We start from the raw sequence: 22,502 nt of genomic DNA on the forward strand, positions 1-22,502 counted from the left end.
TGGAGGGATTTCTGGTCTGGTTTTTAAACTGTAACATTGCTGAGAATGAGTCATTATCTCTGACCCTCTGGACCCAGCAGTATTACCCCATGTTATTCTATTTGTCTTCTTTGATTTGCCTTTACGGGAAAAGGTTTTTTGTTTGTTCTGTCTTACTAATGTGCTTAGTAACTTAGGCATGTTTAAACACACATACAGATGTGTTCATCCTTATGAACAAATCCAGAAAATAACAGAAAAAAACAGTTAACAGCACTGAACCTATGAAGGACTGAAGTCTACTGATATACTGAATATCTGCTGCTGTTATGATATTATTAGATATTATTAGATATTTATTATGATACATGTATTTATGGTATGAGCTCACTCATGGTTAATGTGCTGAAACATGTGGCCAAGGACTAGACAGCATGCTCATTTAAATCGTGACAAACGTCATAAAGTTGGATTGTCTCCCATTTTAACAGCTCAACAATTTTCTCTTATAAATTTGACTACAGTAAAGGAATTCTGCAGTAAAGTCCGTTATCCCAAATGAAGTTAAATACTTTCATGAAATCAATTTCAAAGCATTTGGACCATATACACTTGCAATACATAGCTTTTTATCACGTATAGATAGTTTAATGATTAAGAATCTGCCCCCTGGATCTATAACTGTATCGAGTACTGTGAAATTAATATTTTTATGGATTAAAATTGCTGCTCCTCTTTGTGTAGAATTATAACAAGCTGAGAACACATTAGGAAACTCAGGTGTTTTAAGATCATTCGAACCTCTAAGAGGTCTGTGGGTCTCTTGTAAAAGGCCTGTAGTTTTTTGAGTTGGTTAAATATTTTTAACCTCTTTTCTCTGGAGCCAGCTCCATTTACATTCCATGTACCAAACCTTAGTGCACCCATAGTTGTCTGTGTATAACTAGGGGTGTACACTTTGTGTGTCGCTTAGACAGGTGGAGAGAATACATCACTTGTTCATAAATAAAGAGAAGGAGAGAGAAAAAAATGTGTGTGCATATTTACTAATATGAGTACGCTTGGCTTAAGTGTGTGTATCCTATATGACTGTGTGCGCTGTCTGACTGATGTAAATGTGCTGCCGTTGAGCGCATGACTGTGCGTGATCGTGCCAAAATATGTGTCAAAATAAAGGATGTTGTTTGTGGATGAGTGTGGAAGCAGGTGATCGAGGCAGTGAAAGAAATAAAGAAAGAAACCAAGGACAGGGGTGAGCAGCATAAAAACAAGAGGGGAAAAGAGAGAAAAAAAACCCCAAAAACCCCCGGAAACATTCCAATCAAACCACTGACGGAGAGTGACGGTGTTAATTCTGCTATCATGTCACACTTAAGATGCGATTTGATACTGGTAAGTTAGACAGATGTTAATGCAAGTTAGTGTGAGTGGATAGGGAAAGGGTGTAGCTGATTCCTATGTGGTGTGAGGTTAATACAGCCACGGAGTGATGTTGGGGTCGCGGTGGAGCTGTCCGTCCACGTACAGCCGGTCCACAGCGATGACAGCGAGGGAGCCCTTCTGGATGAAGCCGCGTCGGATTGGGAAGAGGACCCTGCGTCGTTCCAAGATCTCTTTGGGGAACTGGTCGTTCACGCTGAAGTCCGTTCCTTTTAATTCCCTGCTGTATGAACCACATTAAATGTTTTTACATATTAACATGATGTCTCCGTGTCTCTCTGTTACATATACAGTATTTAATCATTTTCTCACACAGTTCTTCTCTTTCAGATTTGTGTTGTTGTGTTTGTTGTCACAGGTTACAAAAATGTTTCTTACTTCACTCTAATGTATGTGAGTTTTTATTATAAAAAATCCCCACTCGCCCCTGTGGTAAATCCTTCAAGCTCGGGTCCTCTACCAGAGGTCTGGGAGCTTGAGGGTCCTGCGCAGTATCTTAGCTGTTCCCAGGACTGCGCTCTTCTGGACAGAGATCTCCGATGTTATTCCCGGGATCTGCTGGAGCCACTCGCCTAGCTTGGGAGTCACCACACCTAGTGCTCCGATTACCACGGGGACCACCGTTACCTTCACCCTCCACATCCTCTCGAGCTCTTCTCTGAGCCCTTGGTATTTCTCCAGCTTCTCGTGTTCCTTCTTCCTGATATTGCTGTCATTCGGAACCGCTACATCGATCACTACGGCCGTCTTCTTCTGTTTGTCTACCACCACTATGTCCGGTTGGTTAGCCACCACCATTTTGTCCGTCTGTATCTGGAAGTCCCACAGGATCTTAGCTCGGTCATTCTCCACCACCCTTGGGGGCATCTCCCATTTTGACCTCGGGACTTCAAGGCCGTATTCAGCACAGATGTTTCTGTACACTACCCCGGCCACTTGGTTATGGCGTTCCATGTATGCCCTGCCTGCTAGCATCTTGCACCCTGCTGTTATGTGCTGGTGCATCTTTACACAGCCTTCACTTGGGGCCTTACTTGGTGTGATAGACCCCAGCCTCTATGGATATTGTGCTCCACCTGGCTGGGATCTCACTTGGGGCGGGTCCAGGGGCATACTGTGTCCATCCATGAAAGAGTTCCGCACAGCCAGGCAAGATGACTGGAAAGAGTCTTCGGTTAGGATTAGGCAGTGAAAAAGCAGAGTGGTTAGGGAAACTGACCGAAACTCATGTTTCGTCATTGAATCCTAAGAAAATGTTAGTAAAGGTTATGGCTGACTCCACCACCCCCAGTGGACTCTGAGACAGCAGCACGAGCCAGCTTATTACCTGTTATTTACACTGCGTTTTACATACAGATTTCAGGACACATCAGTAATTGACCTCAAGAGAGGTTTTCGGCCTTTTAACAATTATAGGGAGGATTCAGGGTCACCTGGTCCAGCCCTAACTATATGCTTTAGCAAAAAGGAAAGTTTGAAGCCTAATCTTAAAAGTAGAGATAGTGTCTGTCTCCTGAATCCAAACTGGAAGCTGGTTCCACAGAAGAGGGGCCTGAAAACTGAAGGCTCTGCCTCCCATTCTACTTTTAAATACTCTAGGAACAACAAGTAGGCCTGCAGTGTCCATGTTCAAAGGCATTGTAAACTTTTTCTGTTGATTGTAAAGTTTTCTTCCCACACAGTGTACAGTGGACTCCAATGTTTTTGTCACTTTTTATGGAATCAAACTCAAAGTAATGTAAGTACTTCCAATCTCTAAATGCTGCATGGTCGTACTCTCTCCCACACTCGATACATTTTCCATTGTTGATCTGCACATGTCCGTTACCATGGACGTCACACTTGTACATCATTGTCATGAGACACTCTCACCAACAAACACGGTTTAGTAACACAGTAACGCAGCGTGCTCGATCCCTTACATTACCCGTTACTTGAAAAAGGTAACTGGATTACTTGTAACACGTTACTGCCTATCTCTGCACCTAAGAATGTCATTGTTTTAATCCAGAGTTACTCATATAAGGTTATGCATTTGTGCCTAAGAAATGATCCAGCTCCTCATATAAGTGAGGTAACACAGGTGGATATCAGTAATGTGCGCGCTGGAGCTGCTCTTCTACCTAGTGTTAGATTTGTATTGTTGATTGTCATTCATTCTTAGAAATATTTACTCATATATGCTTAGAGTTTATAGTCGATGTCATATTGATAGGGGTCTGATCCTTAATAGTCTGCAAAGACTTTGTGTGCATTCCAGGGTGTTCTGGCATTCACACCCTCCTGGGAGCATGGCAGCGGTCGTACCTTCTCTTATTGTTTCATGGTAGGATAAACACATCTATATCTGTTCTAGTCTAAGTGCCTTTTGTTTAGATGAACTGCTGGACTTCCAGACCAGCAGGTTTAGGGAAGTCAGACTTCAGTGTTTCATGGGTTCAATGCTGATAACTGTTTTTAAACAAACTTTATTTTTTGCATCTGTTAACAAGTATTAACAAACTGTATTAACATTTATGGATTAAAACATCTGTATGTGTGTAAAGCTGTTTAACATGTTTCATTTTGAATTCTTACAGAAACATTGTGATTTTTGTCTTTTAAGCAAATATAGCAGTCTGTGACATCACTGATGAATCCATCCGTTGTGTTTGAGCCTGTTATCACTACACAAACGTTTGTTTAGTCTTTCCCGAGAAATAAAGTCAAAAACATGGCAGTCAGACATCCCACGCTGGGTAAAGGGAGTTACACCTACTGTAGTTGTCACGGTCCTGGGTCTCCTGACCCAGCGTTTTTAGTTCTTTGTGATGTTTGTATTATCATACTTGTGTGATTTATTCTATGGTTTCTAGTTTTGATCCCTTGCCCTTCATGTCTCTCTGTGTCCCCTCTGTTTCGTGTAATTGTGTCTTTGCATGTTTGAGTTTGTTTTCTGTCACCCTGCATTGTGAATTATGTTCTCATGGTTGGTCTTTCGTTACTCTCTCTAGTCTAGTCTCTTGTGTTCCAAGCTGAGTATTTCCCTGTGTATTTTGGTTCTTAGTCCTCTGCCTTATGGTTTATGTCTCTGTTTCTTAGTTGCTGTCTCCACTGTGTCAAGTTCGCGTCTCTGTGTGAAACTTCCTGTTTTACTTTGAAGGTCCGTGTCTTATGTGAATGTGTCCTGCTTTGTTTGTCTCGTCAGTCCTGATTTCTCCCAGCTGTGCTCTCCTTCTGTGTCTCATTCCCCTCGTTACTCCCCAGTGTATTTAAACCCTGTGTTTCTCTGAGTCAGTGTCGCGTCGTCCCTCATGCTGTGTGGATCTCCCTGTGAGTTTAGTTTGTGAGTTTTCAGTTTAGTTTGCTTTGTATGTCTTTCTCCTGCCAGCGAATAAAGCTGAGTTCTTTGTGTTTAAATCTCGTGCCTGAGTCCTGCATTTTGGTTCCAACTCCTGCCTGCCGCACAGCGATTCATGACAGTAGTTCCCAGTGATTTTAGAAAATATCAGTAGTTACAGACTACAGGGGTGTATCCCAGCACTGGTGTTAAGACAAACATGGACACATACAGAATAGAAATAACTTTTTGTAACAGCCAAATTAAACTCTGAGCTGATTTAGAAACATCACCTCGGAGCACTGTATGTTACTGTTACGCCCCAGTCTAGGGGTACAGGAACGCAACACAAGTTTGAAAGAATTGCCCCGCCCTGGTCCCCAAAACCATACACAAAGGGAAACCAATTTCTTAGTGAATCGTGATTTATTTTTCTGCACTGCAAAAATGAAGCTCCGGGGTGAACAAAGGCCAAAATAACAAACAAAACAAGCTAAGTCAGGAGGAGGTGTTATCTACAACCCTATGTGAAATCAAATATCAAACAAAAGACAAGCGCTACACCTAACTCCCTAACTGAAATAAACAGGAGAAAACAGTGCAAGGAAAAACAATAAGGCAGCTCACCCCTTCTGTTGCAGTGCTATTTACAAGGCTATTTACAATGAAAGCTAATATACACACTATATACAAAACTCAGAGAAGCCGCACAAATCACAAGCACAAAAGTCTCAAGTTTTGGAGGCCAGGGTCAGGTCTGCTGCTGCTGTCAGTGGCTGCCCCGGGACAACTGCTGGTGAGGGATTTGAAGAAGATCACATGGCCAGGGGACCAATCAGCAGCCGTCAGCTCATCCACTCCGGGACCTGCAAAGACTTAAAGGAACAGACAACAACAGCCACCAAAACAGATTATGGACAGGGCCATAACACCCCCCTTCCCAAGACCAAACATCTCCCCTACAGATGTTTGGCGCTTAGGGGTTCCGAAAACCACGTGACAGCGCATCTGCCAGTACATTCTCTGTCCCTTTTTTGTGATGGATCTCCAGATTGAAATCTTGTACTAAGAGGGACCATCTCATGAGCCTTTGGTTAGAATTTTGCATTCGGGTCAAAAACACGAGGGGGTTGTGGTCTGTGTAAACAATGACAGGTGCTGAACTGGAACCAACATAGACCTCGAAATGCTGTAGAGCAAGCAATAGGGAGAGAGCTTCTTTTTCAATGGTGCTGTATTTCTGTTGGTGGGAGTTGAATTTTTTCGAAAAGTAACCAATTGGGTGATCAACACCCTGCCTATCCTCCTGCAACAGTACCGCACCTGCACCGTTGGCGCTGGCATCCACCTCAAGTTTAAACGGATGTGTGAAAACAGGAGCGGCAAGTACTGGTGTGCTGCAGAGGAGAGCTTTGGCAGACTCAAAAGCATTCTGGCATGTGGGGGACCATACAAATGGTTTTGACACACTTGTGAGACTGGTGAGAGGTGCAACTACATCTGCAAAATTCTTACAGAAGCCACGATAATAGCCGGCCATACCAAGGAACCGGCGAAGCTCACGTCTAGTGCGAGGCACAGGGAGATCTAGGATAGCCTGGATTTTAGCCAGCAGGGGGCGCACCTGTCCCTGACCCACCTGCTTCCCTAGATAAGTCACAGTGGCCTTACCAAAGTCACATTTGGCAAGATTTAGGGTAAGGGATGCCTCTTGTAATCTTTCAAAAATCTCCGTGAGTGTTCCAAGGTGATCTGACCAAGTCTCTGAATAGGCTACAATGTCGTCTAAGTACACTTCACAGTTTGTGACACCACCTAAGACAATGTGCATAAGGCGTTGGAATGTGGCAGGGGCATTTCGAAGGCCAAAAGGCATGACGGTGTATTGGAGGAAGTGATCAGGAGTGACAAAAGCAGAAATTTCAGATGCACGCGGAGTGAGGGGAACTTGCCAATAACCCTTTAATAAGTCCAGTTTGGTGACAAACTTTGCGGAGCCAACCCTATCCACACAATCTTCCATGCGGGGAAGAGGGTAGGAGTCGGGTTTGGTCACACTGTTCACTTTTCGAAAATCACTACAAAAACGTGGAGTTTTGTCTTCCTTCGGCACAAGAAGGCATGGGGAACTCCAGGCACTCGAACTAGGGACAGCAAGACCATTTTCCAGCAAGTAGGAAACTTCTTGCTGAAAAAGTGCACGTTTGGTAGGGTTCACACGATAAGCGTGTTGTTTGATCGGAGGGTGGTCACCTACATCTATGTCATGTTCGAGGACAGTAGTGCGAGACGGAGTGTCAGCAAACAGAGATGGGTAAGTATTGATCAGAGAACACACATCGGTCTGGGCGGCCTCATCTAAATGTTTTAGGTGGGAATTCAACTTATCCAATACTTCAGAGTTTCTGAGTCGGGAGCAACCCTCAGCACAAACGAAAGCTAAGCCATCACTTTCTGGGCTATACTGAGACGGGGATGCTGGCACAACTACCGACACGGCAGACAGCGCAGGGGGGGATGAGGATGAGTTTACACCTGCATCACGAACAAAATAAGGCTTCATCAGATTAACATGACACACACGACGCTTTCTCCTACGGTCTGGGGTACCTATAACATAATCTGTGTCACTCAGTTTCTCTTGGACAGTATAGGGCCCACAGAACTTTGCCTGGAGAGAGGATCCAGGAACGGGTAGGAGAGTCAACACTTTGTCACCCACTTCAAATTTTCTCTGCACGGACTTTTTGTCGAATTTCCTTTTCATTTTTTCCTGAGACGCGGAAAGAGCCTCGCGTGCAATTTCGCATGCTTTATGCAGACGCTCCCTAAAACAACTTACGTAATCTAATACGTTCTGCTCGGGGGTAGCTGTGTCGGACAGATATCTCTCTTTAAGCAGCCGTAGGGGACCACGCACTGTGTGTCCAAACACCAGCTCTGCGGGACTGAAACCCGTGGGCTCCTGCACACTCTCCCTCACCGCTAGAAGGAGAAGTGGCAGACCTTCGTCCCACTCTCTTCCTGACTCGAGGCAGAACTTCCTCATCATGGCTTTTAAAGTCTGGTGGAAACGCTCAAGCGCACCCTGTGATTCGGGGTGATATGCACTGGATTTTTGATGCTTGAGGGATAGCGATTTTAAGACCTGAGCGAATATCTTGGACATGAAATTAGACCCTTGGTCTGTTTGAACTGATTTAGGCAAACCGAAAAGGGAGAAAAAGTTTACTAATGCTCTGACAATGGCTTTGACTTTGATAGTGCGTAACGGAATAGCCTCGGGGAAGCGTTTGGCGGTGCACATTAAAGTCAAGAGGTACTGATGTCCTGACTTGGTTTTTGGAAGCGGACCTACACAATCGATGATTATGTGCTCAAATGGTTCGCCTAAGGCTGGGATTGGATGCAATGGAGCAGGAGGAATAACCTGGTTGGGTTTTCCGCTGACCTGGCAAACGTGGCAAGAGCGGCAATATTTGGTCACATCGGTCTTCAAACCTGGCCAGAAAAAGTGACGCAGAATACGAAGGTAGGTCTTCCTAATTCCTAAATGTCCAGAGAAACTGTCATGTGCTAGGCTGAGTACTTGGTGTCGGAAATTTTGCGGTACAACTGCTTGTTGAAATACGTTCCAGCCAAGATCACTAGAGGAGGGAGGATGCCATTTGCGCATTAACACATCATTTTCAATGCTGTAGACACGGGGATTCTGATCGCTTGAATTTGCGGCAAGTAAACATTTGGCCAAAGTCGGGTCATTCTGTTGCGCATGAATAAAATCTGTTTTGTTTACCTCAAAAGACAGGTCAGGTGTAGCGGGTAGCAGTTTATCAGACACACATTTTTCAGCTTTTTCCACAGGCAGTTCAGCTTTCTCAGGAACAGCTTCAGAACATAGAAAAGAGTCAGACAAGTCAACATCACCATATTTACGCTTGTGGGCGCGTGTGACAACACAGGCAGGAAAAACAGAGGGCAGACTGTCAGCAGCAGGCTCGGAAACAAAATCAAAATCATCGACGGGGTTTTCAATTACTTCAGGGATCGGGAAAACTTTCCCATTGGCTAGATCATTCCCCAGAATCATAGTAACCCCCTGCACGGGCAAGCGAGCGCGCACCCCAACTGTTACCGGGCCCGCAACGAGAGGCGACTGTAGGAAGACTCTGTGCAGTGGAGCTCGTAACACACTCATTTTCACTCCCCACACGAGAGCATCAGCACCACAAAACGAGTTACTTGAGAAAGGCAACGCGCTTTCCAAAATGAGAGACTGGGCAGCCCCAGTGTCGCGCAAAATTACAATCGGCACGCGATCCTCCTCTATTCCAGTCAGTGAGGCGAACCCTTGTGAAATGAATGGTCGGTAACTGCTGTCAAGACTGTCATTTCCTGGTTCATCACTGACGGGATTAGGAGTAGCAACCGATTGAACAAAACCAATGCTTTTTGGCTTTTTCCATGTGTGAGTTTGCTCTTTGCGACGGAGCGACGGACAACTGGCAATGAGATGGCCAGTATCATGGCAATAAAAGCATTCTCGGACAGTCATGGGGACCTGATCAGGGCGCGTTTGACGCTTAGGAGAAACCCTCAAACTCCTCGCAGGTTTCGACAACGGGGCACATTCACGGCGCACAGCTGAAAACGCAACGCGATGGGTCAACACAAACTCATCTGCGAGAACAGCAGCTTTAGACAACGAATCCACCTTTTGCTCATTGATATATACAACAACATTCTCTGGAAGACACGTTTTGAATTCCTCCAGCAGGACCAATTCTCTTAGCTGAGCAAAGTCCTTCACTTTACTTGCAGCTAACCACTTATCAAACAAGAGAGTCTTCTCCCTGGCAAACTCTACATGTGTTTGGTTGGCAGATTTTTCACACGACCGAAACCTCTGGCGATATGCCTCTGGAACTAGCTCATAAGCCCTTAAAATAGTGGATTTCACAATTTCATAATCCAGGCTGTCATCAATAGACAAGCTCGCACACACTTCCTGTGCTTTCCCCACCAATTTACACTGCAGCAACAAACTCCACACATCCTTGGGCCATTTCAAAGTGGTTGCGATGCGTTCAAAGGCATTAAAGTAAGAGTCAACCTCACTTTCTCTGAAAGGTGGCACTAAAGCAATTTGCCTGCTTGCATCAAATTGGTCAGAGGAGAGTGAATCAGAAGATTTACTCACAACTTTACTCACTGGGGTAGAGGTAACATTGCGCTGCCGGGAAGGATCCAGCTCCATAGCCCTTATGCGGAGATGCATAAGCTCAACTTCTTTGGACTTAGTCGCAAGCTCCACCTCTTTCAGGCGAAGGGCGAGCCCAAGATCCTCCGTAACCAATCCTGTTGATTGTCCGGCTGGGCTAACGTTTGGGATCTGAATGGCAGCAGGAGCCTCCGCCCCTGGCGACACCCGTCCACTGGGAGCTTTTGGGATGGTTGCAGCAGCTTCTGCTCCCGCATCCACCACCAAACCTCCAGTCGCCTCAACCAGCCGAGGTTTCGACTCCGCAAAAACCCCCTTATCCACCAGCTGAGCTGTCAGGCACTGCTTAATTTCTGCCTTTTTAGCATGTAAAGGCACACTAACATTAAACAAACCTGCCACCAACAACAAATCCGCCTTTGTGCATCGATCCAACTTATCCACGGTGGGTTGTAGTGCAAAATCATCCACATCAAAAGTCATTGTGACTAGATCACCCCCAACACTACAAGAAAACTGCCAACCAAAAACTGCAGACAACCCACAAAATACAATGAGCAAAAAGAATGGCAAAAGAAAAAAAAAAAAAGGACGAGCCCCCACTTTATGTTACACCCCAGTCTAGGGGTACAGGAACGCAACACAAGTTTGAAAGAATTGCCCCGCCCTGGTCCCCAAAACCATACACAAAGGGAAACCAATTTCTTAGTGAATCGTGATTTATTTTTCTGCACTGCAAAAATGAAGCTCCGGGGTGAACAAAGGCCAAAATAACAAACAAAACAAGCTAAGTCAGGAGGAGGTGTTATCTACAACCCTATGTGAAATCAAATATCAAACAAAAGACAAGCGCTACACCTAACTCCCTAACTGAAATAAACAGGAGAAAACAGTGCAAGGAAAAACAATAAGGCAGCTCACCCCTTCTGTTGCAGTGCTATTTACAAGGCTATTTACAATGAAAGCTAATATACACACTATATACAAAACTCAGAGAAGCCGCACAAATCACAAGCACAAAAGTCTCAAGTTTTGGAGGCCAGGGTCAGGTCTGCTGCTGCTGTCAGTGGCTGCCCCGGGACAACTGCTGGTGAGGGATTTGAAGAAGATCACATGGCCAGGGGACCAATCAGCAGCCGTCAGCTCATCCACTCCGGGACCTGCAAAGACTTAAAGGAACAGACAACAACAGCCACCAAAACAGATTATGGACAGGGCCATAACAGTTACTGTAATGTTTTACACTGAACAACAAGCTTTACTGTTGTCTATAGTTTAGTGTTCAGTGCTGAAAGCAGGATTGGGATTTTGTAAATGTGTAAGTGATAGACTTTGTGGAGATCAGAGTACATGAGTGCGTTTCAAACACGTGGCTGTTATGTGGGTGGGGACGATCAGCCGATATTTAACCGAAGCTGACACTGAGAACGATCACAACCAGTCATGGACCGTCTCTGGATCCTGAGCTGCACTCTGTGTGTCCTCCTGAGCTGGATGCATGTGGATCAAGCGGTGGCTGAACCGTGAGTTTGTCTTCAGCGTGTTTTTGTCTGTGTGAGTTGTTCACTGCAGTAACTGCTGTATGTGTGATGCTGTATGCAGCCAGTACCTGGTGGCCATTCCTGCAGTTATTGAAGCTGGAGCTGAGGCCAAATTCTGTGCAACTCTCCGACAGCCCAGTGGGACTCTGGTCATGACTGTCACTTTGATGTCCCGAGAGAAGAACACAACATTATTCACGCATACGTCAAATGAGGCCTTTCAAACCTGTGTTCAGTTTGAGGTTGGCAACCAGCACTTTCACACACAAAGTGTGTGTTAGTTTTTATTGTAAGCATTATTGGCTTTAATGACTATCTAAATATCCCACTGTCTCAGGCTCCTTTGGTACAAAAGGAGGTGCAACATTTTCAGGTGGAGGTACGAGGAGACACATTTTACTCCAAACAAGTCAGAAAAGTGATGATCCGAGCGTCTGATCCCGTCACATTCATCCAAACAGACAAACCCATCTACCTCCCTGGACAAAAAGGTAACAATGTGCTGTTATGTTATATAAGACATGTAGTTCATTCAAATTCCATCATCATGAGCCAGCTGCTCCACCATCTCCAATTTGTGTAACAAGTTTTGTGGTCCAAAATTTGGACACACATACAGTGATTGATGTGAAATGTTTGCTTCATAGAGCAAAATTTTTTCAAGATATCAATACGGTCGATCGAGATGTTTATTCGAAGTTTGAAATCCGACTCCATCTTTGAACATAACTACCGTATTTTCCAGACTACAAGGCGCACTTAAAATCCTTTCTTTTTCTCAAAAATTGACAGTGTGCCTTATGTATGAATTCTGGTTGTGTTTACTGACCACAAACAGATTTTATGTGGCACACAGTGCTCAAAAATCTGTCAAAAAATGTTTTAGTACGCCTTTGGTAAGGTACGAAGCCGCACTGCTTGATGGATTGTCGGAGCATTACGGCTACCGTAATCAGAAGCCTCGCGGACTCGGCCTAATCTGGGTCCTAAACGCCGTCACTTCAGGTCCTAAAATCAAATGAACACTGCAGCATCACTGAGAGTTAAAAACTGTCTAAATTCTTTCCTCTTTAATAAAATGATCAGCCTTGCTGCTTTACCAGGTGTAACAATTAAGTTTAACATCCAGGCATCCATGCAAACAGAATTTATTAAATTTAGAAGTTAGAAGTTAGCAGGAAGTTAGCTCACTGGTTTTGCTAGCTTGTAAAACATGCTATGCTATCACTTCCAACATAAATGAAGACAGAAAGCTAAACAGCAGTGATGTTAGTAGGGTTACTGAAGTTGGGATAGCTGGTATAAAATGATGTGCTACGTGATCGCTAGCGACACAGCTATGTTAGCATAACATAAACACAGTGAAGCTGGAGGATGAACGCTAAATTTTTTCCATTCGATAAACGTTCCCGATGGTTTTTGATGAATGCAATCACACGGAAAGATGCTTTAAATGGACCAAACTTCAGTCAGGAGAACAAATGACATAATCCATCCACAATACCAGGTTAGTCATTATTATAAGATAAGATAACCTTTATTAGTTTTGTTACAGCCGAAAGTGGACAAGTTACATAGCATAAATTATAAGGCGTTTAATGCGCCCTATATTCCAGTACGCCTTATGTATAAAAACAGTTTCAGACACGTTTCAGACACGTTCATCGTCAGTGCGCCTTATCGTCCGAAAAATATGGTATTTTAAAAAACAACAAAAGGAAAAAAAATCCCACAAGTTTCATATTTGAGCTCACACTAAGGAAGAACTTCACATTGCAAAAGACAGCTACTGACAACGAATGGTATGCAGTTATTTCACGGTGATGAGAAATAAAACATGCAGAATACTCAGAGTGCACAACTTTCCCCAAAGGGCAAAGGCCATATTATATTTTCCATTTTGAGACCTGCTGCTGTGATGGAGAATTAGGCAGTAATTCAGCTTAACTTTGTAATCGGGGACAGAGAGCACAAAATGAATCATGTCTGAGTAATGCCTCTTAGTTTATTTCAGAGTCAAATTATTTTTATGTGAAAGTTTAACGGTTTTAATTTTTAAAACTTCACAATAAAATAAATATGTTTAAACATGGCTTTGGAATTCAAAGTACAAGAAAATCGTGAGGGAAGAATATGGAGGGCCTCGGGTGCCAAAATTTATTAAACACATAATTAAATAATAAATTAAATGTGTCATTAATTACGCAGTGACAATTACAATGTTGCGTGGAGATCAGGGGCAGTACCCCTGGACTTGCAGACCGGGCTGGTGGTCCCCATTTTTAAGAAGGGGGACCGGAGGGTGTGTTCCAACTACAGGGGGATCACACTCCTCAACCTCCCTGGGAAAGTCTATGCCAGGATGCTGGAAAGGAGAGTTCGTCCGCCAGTCGAACCTCAGATACAGGAGGAACAATGCGGTTTTCGTCCTGGTCGCGGAACACTGGACCAGCTCTTTATCCTCTCGAGGATACTCGAGCGTGCATGGGAGTTTGCCCAACCAGTCTACATGTGTTTTGTGGACTTGGAGAAGGCATTCGACCGTGTCCCTCGGGGTGTCCTGTGGGAGGTGTTGCGGCAGTATGGGGTGTCTGGCCCATTGCTACGGGCCATTCGATCCCTATACAACCGTTGCAAGAACTTGGTTCGCATTGCCGGCAATAAGTCGGACTCATTCCTGGTGGGTGATGGGCTCCGCCAGGGCTGCCCCAAGTGGAGGAGTTCAAGTATCTCGGGGTCTTGTTCGCGAGTGATGGGAGAAGGGAGCTGGAGATCGACAGACGGATTGGTGCTGCGGCTGCAGTGATACGGACGCTGCACCGGTCCGTCGTGGTGAAGAGGGAGCTGAGTGTAAAAGCGACGTTATTGGCCGACCTACCCTCACCTATGGCCATGTGCTGTGGGTAGTGACTAGGGATGGGTATCGTTTAGGTTTTATCCGATACCGGTGCCAAACTTTTGAAACGGTGCCGGTGCTCAAACTGGTGCTTAAAGAATGGAGAACACAAAATTGGTCCTCTCATGGTCAGCTGTTTTTTTTGTAAAAAGATAACAATGTTAGCCTTTTCTGCAGCTATGTGGCATATATGGTATCACTCTTGGCTGGAAGCAGTGTTTAAAGAATGGAAAAAACACAAACTTTGTCCAAGAACCTCTCATGTTTAACTGTTTTCCACTTTTTCTTTGGTCATTTTAGCCTTTTTGGCCAGGGTGAAGGGAGTATCTGCCATCAAACAAGAGGACAGCCGCATGTAGCTATGATGATGTTTGCTAGTTCACCTTACCTGCATTAATGTAATAACGTGGTTAGCCTACTCAATGTAAATTACACACGAACAACATTAAGCTACTCACGCAGAGAAGAACGGCTGCTGCTGCCATCATCATCCTCATCATTTCTGCTATACTGGCAGGGCTGGGGGCCAGGACTCTCCTCTTAGTGTTTTTGGGGGATGTTGCTAACTCCGGGTCGATAACAGGCACCCCACCCGCAGTAGATGTGCTCGGTGTGAGGTCTCGCAGCAAGCTATCATACCGCGCGTTTCTGGGCTTTTAAAAAAAACGCTATGCGTCGCCAGGTGTTTCATCGGATTTGAGGTGTTACCTCCTTTGACAGTATCACAGTATCAGCTTAAAGCACTTGTTGCAGGCTGCTGAGTTTGCATCTTTTGCTGTGAAGTACAGCCAGACTTTGACCGCTTCGACTTGGGCATTTTTAATCTGTAGCTCTGCTCTAAAAAAACGTACGTACCTGGACCCGCCTACTATCCTCGGAAACGTAAAATGATTGGCTAGAATCTGAAGTGTATCACAGCTCAGGAAAAAAAAGCACCGAAATAAAGCACCGAAATGTGCGCTGCTTTTCGGTCTGGTTACTACCGTTTATGTCAGAACCGGTGCCATCATGGCACCGGACACCGGTACCCATCCCTAGTAGTGACCGAAAGAAAGAGATCGCGGATACAAGCGGCGGAAATGAGCTTCCTCCGAAGGGTGGCTGGCCTCTCCCATTAGAGATAGGGTGAGAAGTTCGGCCATCCGGGAGGGGCTCAGAGTAGAGCCACTGCTCCTCCACATCGAAAGGAGCCAGCTGAGGTGGTTCGGGCATCTGACAAGGATGCCTCCTGGGCGCCTCCTGGGTGAGGTGTTCCATCTTGGCTTGCTGTGTAGGGTAACCAATCACATCTATGTTTGATAAGTTGCAGTGACTTTGTTTTAAAGTATAAAGAGAGAAACAGAGGTAACCTCTCAATTTTTCTCAAAGTGAATTTCAGAGTCGTTGCGATGGATAATAAAATGCGACCTGCCAATCAGCTGGTGAGTTTTTGAACAGTATTATTAATAATGCTGTTTGCAATTTGGATGCAGTGATTTACACAACAGTTTCTTAACTCCACCTGTCTTTCTTCCTTTTTCTTTCAGTATGATGTCATTGAACTTCAGGTAAGAGGGCGCCTCTAGAAAAGGCTTTTCCTTCTCTTGCAAATGCATCAACACAACACTGAACACATGCAGTCAGACAGACTTGAAGGTTCCCTGCTCACTGCTTGCATACACACTGCTTCTGCAGTATTACTCCAAGTTACTGACAGTGCAAGCTTTAAAAACTGGACAAAGTGGGTTGCATGTATGTAATACACACCGTGCAGGGGTCTGTTCTGTCACTTGATGCCCCACATGTGAAAATAAAATGACAGTGATTAAATCAAATTAATAATTTTGATTTAATTACTCCACAAACACAGCCACAGCTTCCCTGTCATTACAGCTTAGGTTTCTTTATATCACTTAGTTTTTAAACATTTATAAACAAGTGCTTCACATCTAGAAGAGGACAAAGCTGGCTACAGATGAAGACAGGACATCTTTATGTCCCCCTAAATTTATATTGTCCAGTTTTAGCTCTAATGTTGTTGAAAAGGAAAATAAAGAATCTAGTTGGTACTGTACTTACACCTGTGTAGTAGCTGTCACTGTCACTTGATTTAACAGGATCCTCACAGTAACAGGATTGGACAGTGGCTAAATGAAACATCCAATAGCAGAATACTGCAGCTTTCTTACTCCTTGGACGCTGAGGCCCCTGAGGGACCGTACCAGATCATTGTGTCAGTGGGTGAGAGGAAAATATCTCACAACTTCAAAGTGGAGAAATATGGTAAGTCAGTCTTATTTATTCTTAAATTCTTTGTTGTAATGGAGTGCAAATGCTGACATTCATATTTCCCCCAGTTTTACCCAAATTTGATGTGACAGTAAATATATCTGAAGAAGTGAGTATTGGGAAGGAAGACATTGAAGCTAAAGTGTGTGCAAAGTAAGGAAAAGTTCTTTCAGGACAAATTATGTGTTGTAAAATCTGGAGTTTGGAGAGCAAATGACTCATAATGTTTACTTATTTTTCTTTATACAGGTACACGTATGGACAGCCTGTACCAGGACGTGTTACAGTCAATGTGTGCAGACCTACTAATGTGTATAGCTTTGGTATATCGACGTACGATCTTTTGGCCCTATTGCAGATAAGTGCGCCCTGCCACACAGAGACAAAGCAGGTACAGTTATGGCTTCATTTCTCTTTTTTCCCTGATACTTTGGGTACATTCAGGCCCCTGCATTAGCATTACAGCAAACGGGTTGCCTGCACTTTGGGGTCCTTAGGGACTAGTAAAGCGCTATACAAATACAGGCCATTTACCATTTAAAAATTCCCAAGAAGGTTTGTTTAGTTGGAGGCCAACAAACAAACACACAAAAAGGTAGTAGGTGAAGATTTTTTTCACAGTACTGTATAACATATATATGGTAGTACTGAGATTTTGAGGATGTAAATGAGATGCTGCTGGGAAATTTAAACGATACAGTGGTTTTGTGAGGTGATGCCATCATACTGCTATACAGGCCCAGCTCAACAGGATGTTTGGGATGTTGTGGAGGATACGGCGTCTGTGTTTTCCAAAAAGAATTTCAGATTTCGAATCATCTGAGCACAGAGCAGTGTTTGTCGTTTTAAATGAGCTTTTGCCCAGAAAAGAACGCAGCGTTTCCAGTTCACATTCACATTTGACTTCTTTGCGCAATGGAGCTTTAATCAGAATCAGAATCAGAATACTTTATTGATCCCTGGGGGAAATTATTTTTTGTTACAGTGCTCCATTTTAAACCAACATTAAGACAAGACAGACAATACACTAACTAAGAATAGTACAATATATACATATATACACATACATACATACATACATAAGTCACTTATAAATAAATATTTGGAAAAGAAACATGTGTAGTTGTAGCAGCAAACAGTGTGTTAAGTGGATGCGTTGTACAGGGAGATGGCCACAGGCAGGAATGATTTCCTGTGTCGTTCAGTGGTGCATCATGGGTAATCTCAGTCTCTCACTGAACGAGCTCCTGTCACTGACCAACATGTCATGGAGTGGGTGGGAGGTGTTATCCAACATTGTCTTTATCTTGGACAGCATCCGCCTCTCCGACACCACCTTGAGGGAGTCCAGCTCCATCCCCACAACATTGCTGGCCTTACGGATCAGTTTATTAAGTCTGTTGGCATCTGCGACCCTCAGCCTGCTCCCCCAGCATGCAACAGCATAGAGGATCGCACTGGCCACAACAGACTCATAGAAAATCCTCAGCATTTTCTGGCAGATGTTGAAGGACCTCAGTCGCCTCAAAAAATAGAGACGACTCTGGCCCTTCCTGTAAAGTACTGTGGTGTTTTTAGCCCAGTCCAGTTTATTGTCAATGTGTACTCCAAGGTATTTATAGTCCTCCACAATGTCCACACTAACCCCCTGGATTGAAACAGGGGTCAAGTGTTTCCTGGTCTTCCTGAAGTCCACGATCAGTTCCTTGGTCTTTGCCACGTTGAGCTGCAGATGATTCTGCTCACACCACGTGACAAAGGAGTCGACCACAGCCCGGTACTCTGTCTCATCATCCCTGCTGATGCATCCAACCACCGCAGAGTCATCAGAAAACTTCTGAAGATGGCAGGTCTCTGTGCAGTGGCTGAAGTCTGTGGTGTAGAGGGTGAAGAGGAAGGGGGAGAGGACAGTCCCCTGTGGTGCCCCTGTGTTGCTGATCACCTTGTCAGACACACACTGTGGGAGACGTACATATTGTGGTCTTCCTGTCAGGTAATCAACAATCCAGGACACCAGAGAAGCATCCACCTGCATCGCTGCTAACTTATCACCCAGGAGGGTCGGCCTGATGGTGTTGAAAGCACTGGAAAAGTCAAAAAACATGACCCTCACAGTGCTCGCCGGCTGGTCCAGATGGGTGTAGACACGATTGAGCAGGTAGATGATGGCGTCCTCAGTTCCGAGACGAGGCTGATAAGCGAACTGAAGGGGATCCAGATGTGGTCTTACTATGGGTCGCAGCTGGTCCAGGATGAGCCTTTCCAGGGTCTTCATGATGTGGGAGGTCAGTGCCACGGGCCTGTAATCCTGGGGGCCACTGGGACGTGGCGTCTTTGGTACAGGGACGAGGCATGATGTCTTCCACATCACCGGGACCCTCTGCAGACTCAGACTCAGCATAAACAGTTTATGAAAGACTCCACACAGCTGGGGGGCACAGGTCTTGAGGACAAGGGGACTCACTCCGTCTGGTCCAGCAGACTTGCCTGAGTGAAGTCTCCTCATTTGCATCTCAACCTGGTATTGAGTGAAGGTGATGGGTGGGGGAGGGGTGTCAGGAATCTCACAGGAGGCAACATGTGAAGAGAGAGGCTGGCACAGTGGTGTGGTTCTGGATTCCAGGCTGACTGCAGGTGAGGTTGTGGGGGTGGGAGCAGACACTGTGGTGTCGAATCTATTGAAAAACAGATTCAACTCGTCGGCTCTATTCTCACCTCCCTCAGCTCCCCTGCTGTTGGTTGGCCTGAATCCAGTGATGGTCTTCATGCCCCTCCACACCTCTCTCATGCTGTTCTGCTGGAGTTTCCACTCCAGCTTCCTCCTGTAATTGTCCTTAGCCTCTCTGATCTTGTCCTTTAGTAACACCTGGACCTTCCTCACCTCCTCTTTGTTGCCCCCTCTGAAAGCCCTCTTCTTGTTGTTGAGGAGGGCTTTGATGTCCTTAGTCACCCACATAACCTGTATTTGTGGGTGGCACGGTGAACTTTGTGCGCAGATATTGATTTGTGGAAGTGTTCCTGAGGCCATGCAGTGATCTGAGTGGCAGAATAACAACAGTTTTTCATGCATTGCTGCCCAAGGACCTGGAGACTGCATCTGATAGTGGATTTCAGCCTTATCCTTTGCATGTTTTGATGACATTATGCGCTGCAGATGATGAGATATTCCCCGTCTTGATAATTTTACATTAATGAAATTATTCTGTCATTGTTCTACAATTTGTAGACACAGTCTGTTGCAGATTTGTAAACCTCCGCCCATCTGTATTTGTGAGAAACTCTGTCTCTCTATGATGATCTTTTTATACACATTAATCTGAATGATCTGTTGCCAGGTAACATAATCAGTTGCAAAATGTTCCTTCAGCTGTTTATGTTTAGTACAACTGACCCCTCCAGACTTTTGTCCCCCCACCCTGCATTTTTAAACCATATTGCTTTCATCAAATTCTAAATGAGCTCAAGTCTTTCATGACTCCTCTCTAGTTTGAACATTTAATATATTTTATAGATTCGATTGTGAATGAGATTTGATTCTAATTTTGGTTTATTCTTGTATCAGTGATTTTCTTTCTTTATTGCTCTTTCCAGGCAGACAAGACTGGCTGTGCAACTTTTTCCTTCAACATGTCAATTTTTACTAAAATGGACCAAAAGGTGCTTCAAGATGTTCTGGATATCAGGGCCAAAGTGGAAGAAGAGGGAACAGGCAAGTTGTGTTATTCCTTTAAAATGACACATCGATGTGTATTTAACCAAAAAGGCATTCACAGGATTGTAACATGAACGTTTTTACATTCAGGTGTTTCACTCCCTCAAGAGAAGAGAGTCACGATTTCTTACGTCCTTGGAAAAGTGTCTTTCATTAACGTGCCCAAGGTTTGGGAACGGGGATCTAATGTGGAAGGAAAAGTAAGCCTAACATGTTGTTTTCAGCTCAGTTTGTCGTACAAAGCACATTTAAATTGTTTGTATTTTCCATTGATAGAGCATTGTGTTCTTCAACAGGTCAGAGCAGTGTACCACAATAATACACCAGTTTGTGACGCACCGGTCTACCTGTTCACGGGACGAATGTGGCAAACACGCTCACTACAAAATCTGACAACTGACAGCAACGGTGTGGCCTCATTTTCTTTCAGCACTGATAACTTTGACCAGGATATCCAACTCCATGTGAGCTGACACACTGAAACAATGTGTAATTTAATGCAGCCATGACAGCAGCATGAAGCCACAATTGGTTTGTGATAGGCTGCAAATGTCCAAATACCTCCCACAGTAATAAGCTGCAATCCTGAAACAGTTTATGACTCATCTTCCTCCACCTTTGCCCTGCTTATAAAGCCTCGTTGACCAATGTTATTTGTAGATCAAGTTTTTAAATTTTTGTTTCCTATCCCCAACTAGGCAAGCCTGACACCAACAGTGGGCTACCCAGGATACAAAACTGCATACTATGACAGGGGATTTCACACATTATCCATGTCCCAGCCGTCTTCTCCTGATATTAAAACAATCAGCTCTCTAGAGGTACAGAAGAAGGATAAACCAGTGTCCTGTGACGCAGAAGAAGACGTATCAGTAAACTACACTATAGTGGGAGAGTCTCCGGGGTCTGTGGATGTCATTTATCTGGTGAGTTATCTCTCAGCTTGTCACTTTATGGCATAACTACAAAGTTTACCATGACCAGACTTTTTGTGTGTTTGCTAAAAAAGTACTGTTGTAATGCCCATCATGACTGAAGAAGAAACTTTCAGTCCATCATGAGAATCCAGCAGCTTCGATCTGTTTCAGCCTAAATACTGATCCAGCCCAAACTATATGCTTTAGCAAAAAGGAAAACTAGGGAGGGCGTCTGTCTCGTGAATCACAGACTTCATGTCTGGTTCCTCTGTTTTGTCCCTCATTATTTTCTGTCAGCTTTGTCACGGCTGGCAGCAGTCGTGTTGTGGAATGAAAGGAGGACCCAAAATGCGGCAGTGACTGATGATTCGAGTGACGTTTATTTACAAGGTGGCAGTGGCAGAAACAGGCAACGAAGCGTGAGAAATTACTAACGGAAACCTAAACTGGGAGAAACTAAAGAGCAAACCTGAAATCTTAACGAAACGGAGAGCAGAGCAGAGAGACGCAGACTAAGGAACAGGATACCAAGAAACACAGACGAGCCGACAACGAACACTGGAGGACACAAGCTGAACACAATGACAGACAGACACAGACCTTCAGAACAAAACAGGAAATCTAGAACCCGAACCGGACACAAGGGGGGAGGACACAGAATAACTAGAACAGAGGAAAATAATCATAAAACACAAAATGCTGGGTCAACGACCCAGCACCATGACAGTACCCCCCCTCCAAGGGCTGGCTCCAGACAGCCCAAAACAAAAACAGACGACCAACCCAGGGCGGGCGGCGGGGGGTCCAGGACGGAGGGACCAAAACCAAACAAAAAACAAGCTCCAGTGATCCAAAAGAATTGTCCAAAACACAACACACACTGGAGTCCCTGAACAGGGTCCCAAAACATAGTTCAGGAGGCCATCCCGGAGGCTGACCACTCAGGAGCCTAGAACAGTTCATCTCCGGGGGCCGACCATGTGGAACGCAGTGGTGGCGACGGGGAAACAGTTCAGGCGGCCGACCGTGCGGACGGCAATGGGGAAACCGTTCAGGCAGCCGACCGTGCGGATGGCAACGGTGGCGGTGACACAAGTCCGGAGGCCGGCCGCGCGGAAGGTAGTGGTGGCGTTTGGGAGGTCGTCCATAGTGGCGATGACGCCCAACAAGCGGCCTGGCAGATGATCGCCAATGTCGAGGCGGCAGTTT

General features: G+C 44.9%; 1 protein-coding gene across 1 annotated transcript in view; it reads left to right on the forward strand.

Annotated features, from left to right (window-relative positions):
* Positions 1 to 11,328: 11,328 nt before the first annotated feature.
* The window catches only part of LOC146577984 (alpha-2-macroglobulin-like), a 40,745-nt gene continuing 29,571 nt past the window's right edge, over positions 11,329 to 22,502 (forward strand). The window contains exons 1-12 of the mRNA XM_085256130.1: positions 11,329 to 11,482; positions 11,562 to 11,742; positions 11,838 to 11,991; positions 15,765 to 15,817; positions 15,923 to 15,943; positions 16,493 to 16,658; positions 16,733 to 16,817; positions 16,914 to 17,055; positions 20,256 to 20,373; positions 20,467 to 20,576; positions 20,673 to 20,840; positions 21,075 to 21,302. Coding sequence (XP_085112256.1) covers positions 11,403 to 11,482; positions 11,562 to 11,742; positions 11,838 to 11,991; positions 15,765 to 15,817; positions 15,923 to 15,943; positions 16,493 to 16,658; positions 16,733 to 16,817; positions 16,914 to 17,055; positions 20,256 to 20,373; positions 20,467 to 20,576; positions 20,673 to 20,840; positions 21,075 to 21,302 — 1,506 coding nt within the window. The 5' untranslated portion in view covers positions 11,329 to 11,402. The remainder of the gene's footprint in view (positions 11,483 to 11,561; positions 11,743 to 11,837; positions 11,992 to 15,764; positions 15,818 to 15,922; positions 15,944 to 16,492; positions 16,659 to 16,732; positions 16,818 to 16,913; positions 17,056 to 20,255; positions 20,374 to 20,466; positions 20,577 to 20,672; positions 20,841 to 21,074; positions 21,303 to 22,502) is intronic.

Source organism: Mchenga conophoros, linkage group LG3, assembly GCF_057382185.1.
Source record: "Mchenga conophoros isolate Kocher_MC1m ecotype Shallow Benthic linkage group LG3, M_conophoros_male_GT1.1, whole genome shotgun sequence".
In the NCBI taxonomy this organism is placed as follows: domain Eukaryota; kingdom Metazoa; phylum Chordata; class Actinopteri; order Cichliformes; family Cichlidae; genus Mchenga; species Mchenga conophoros.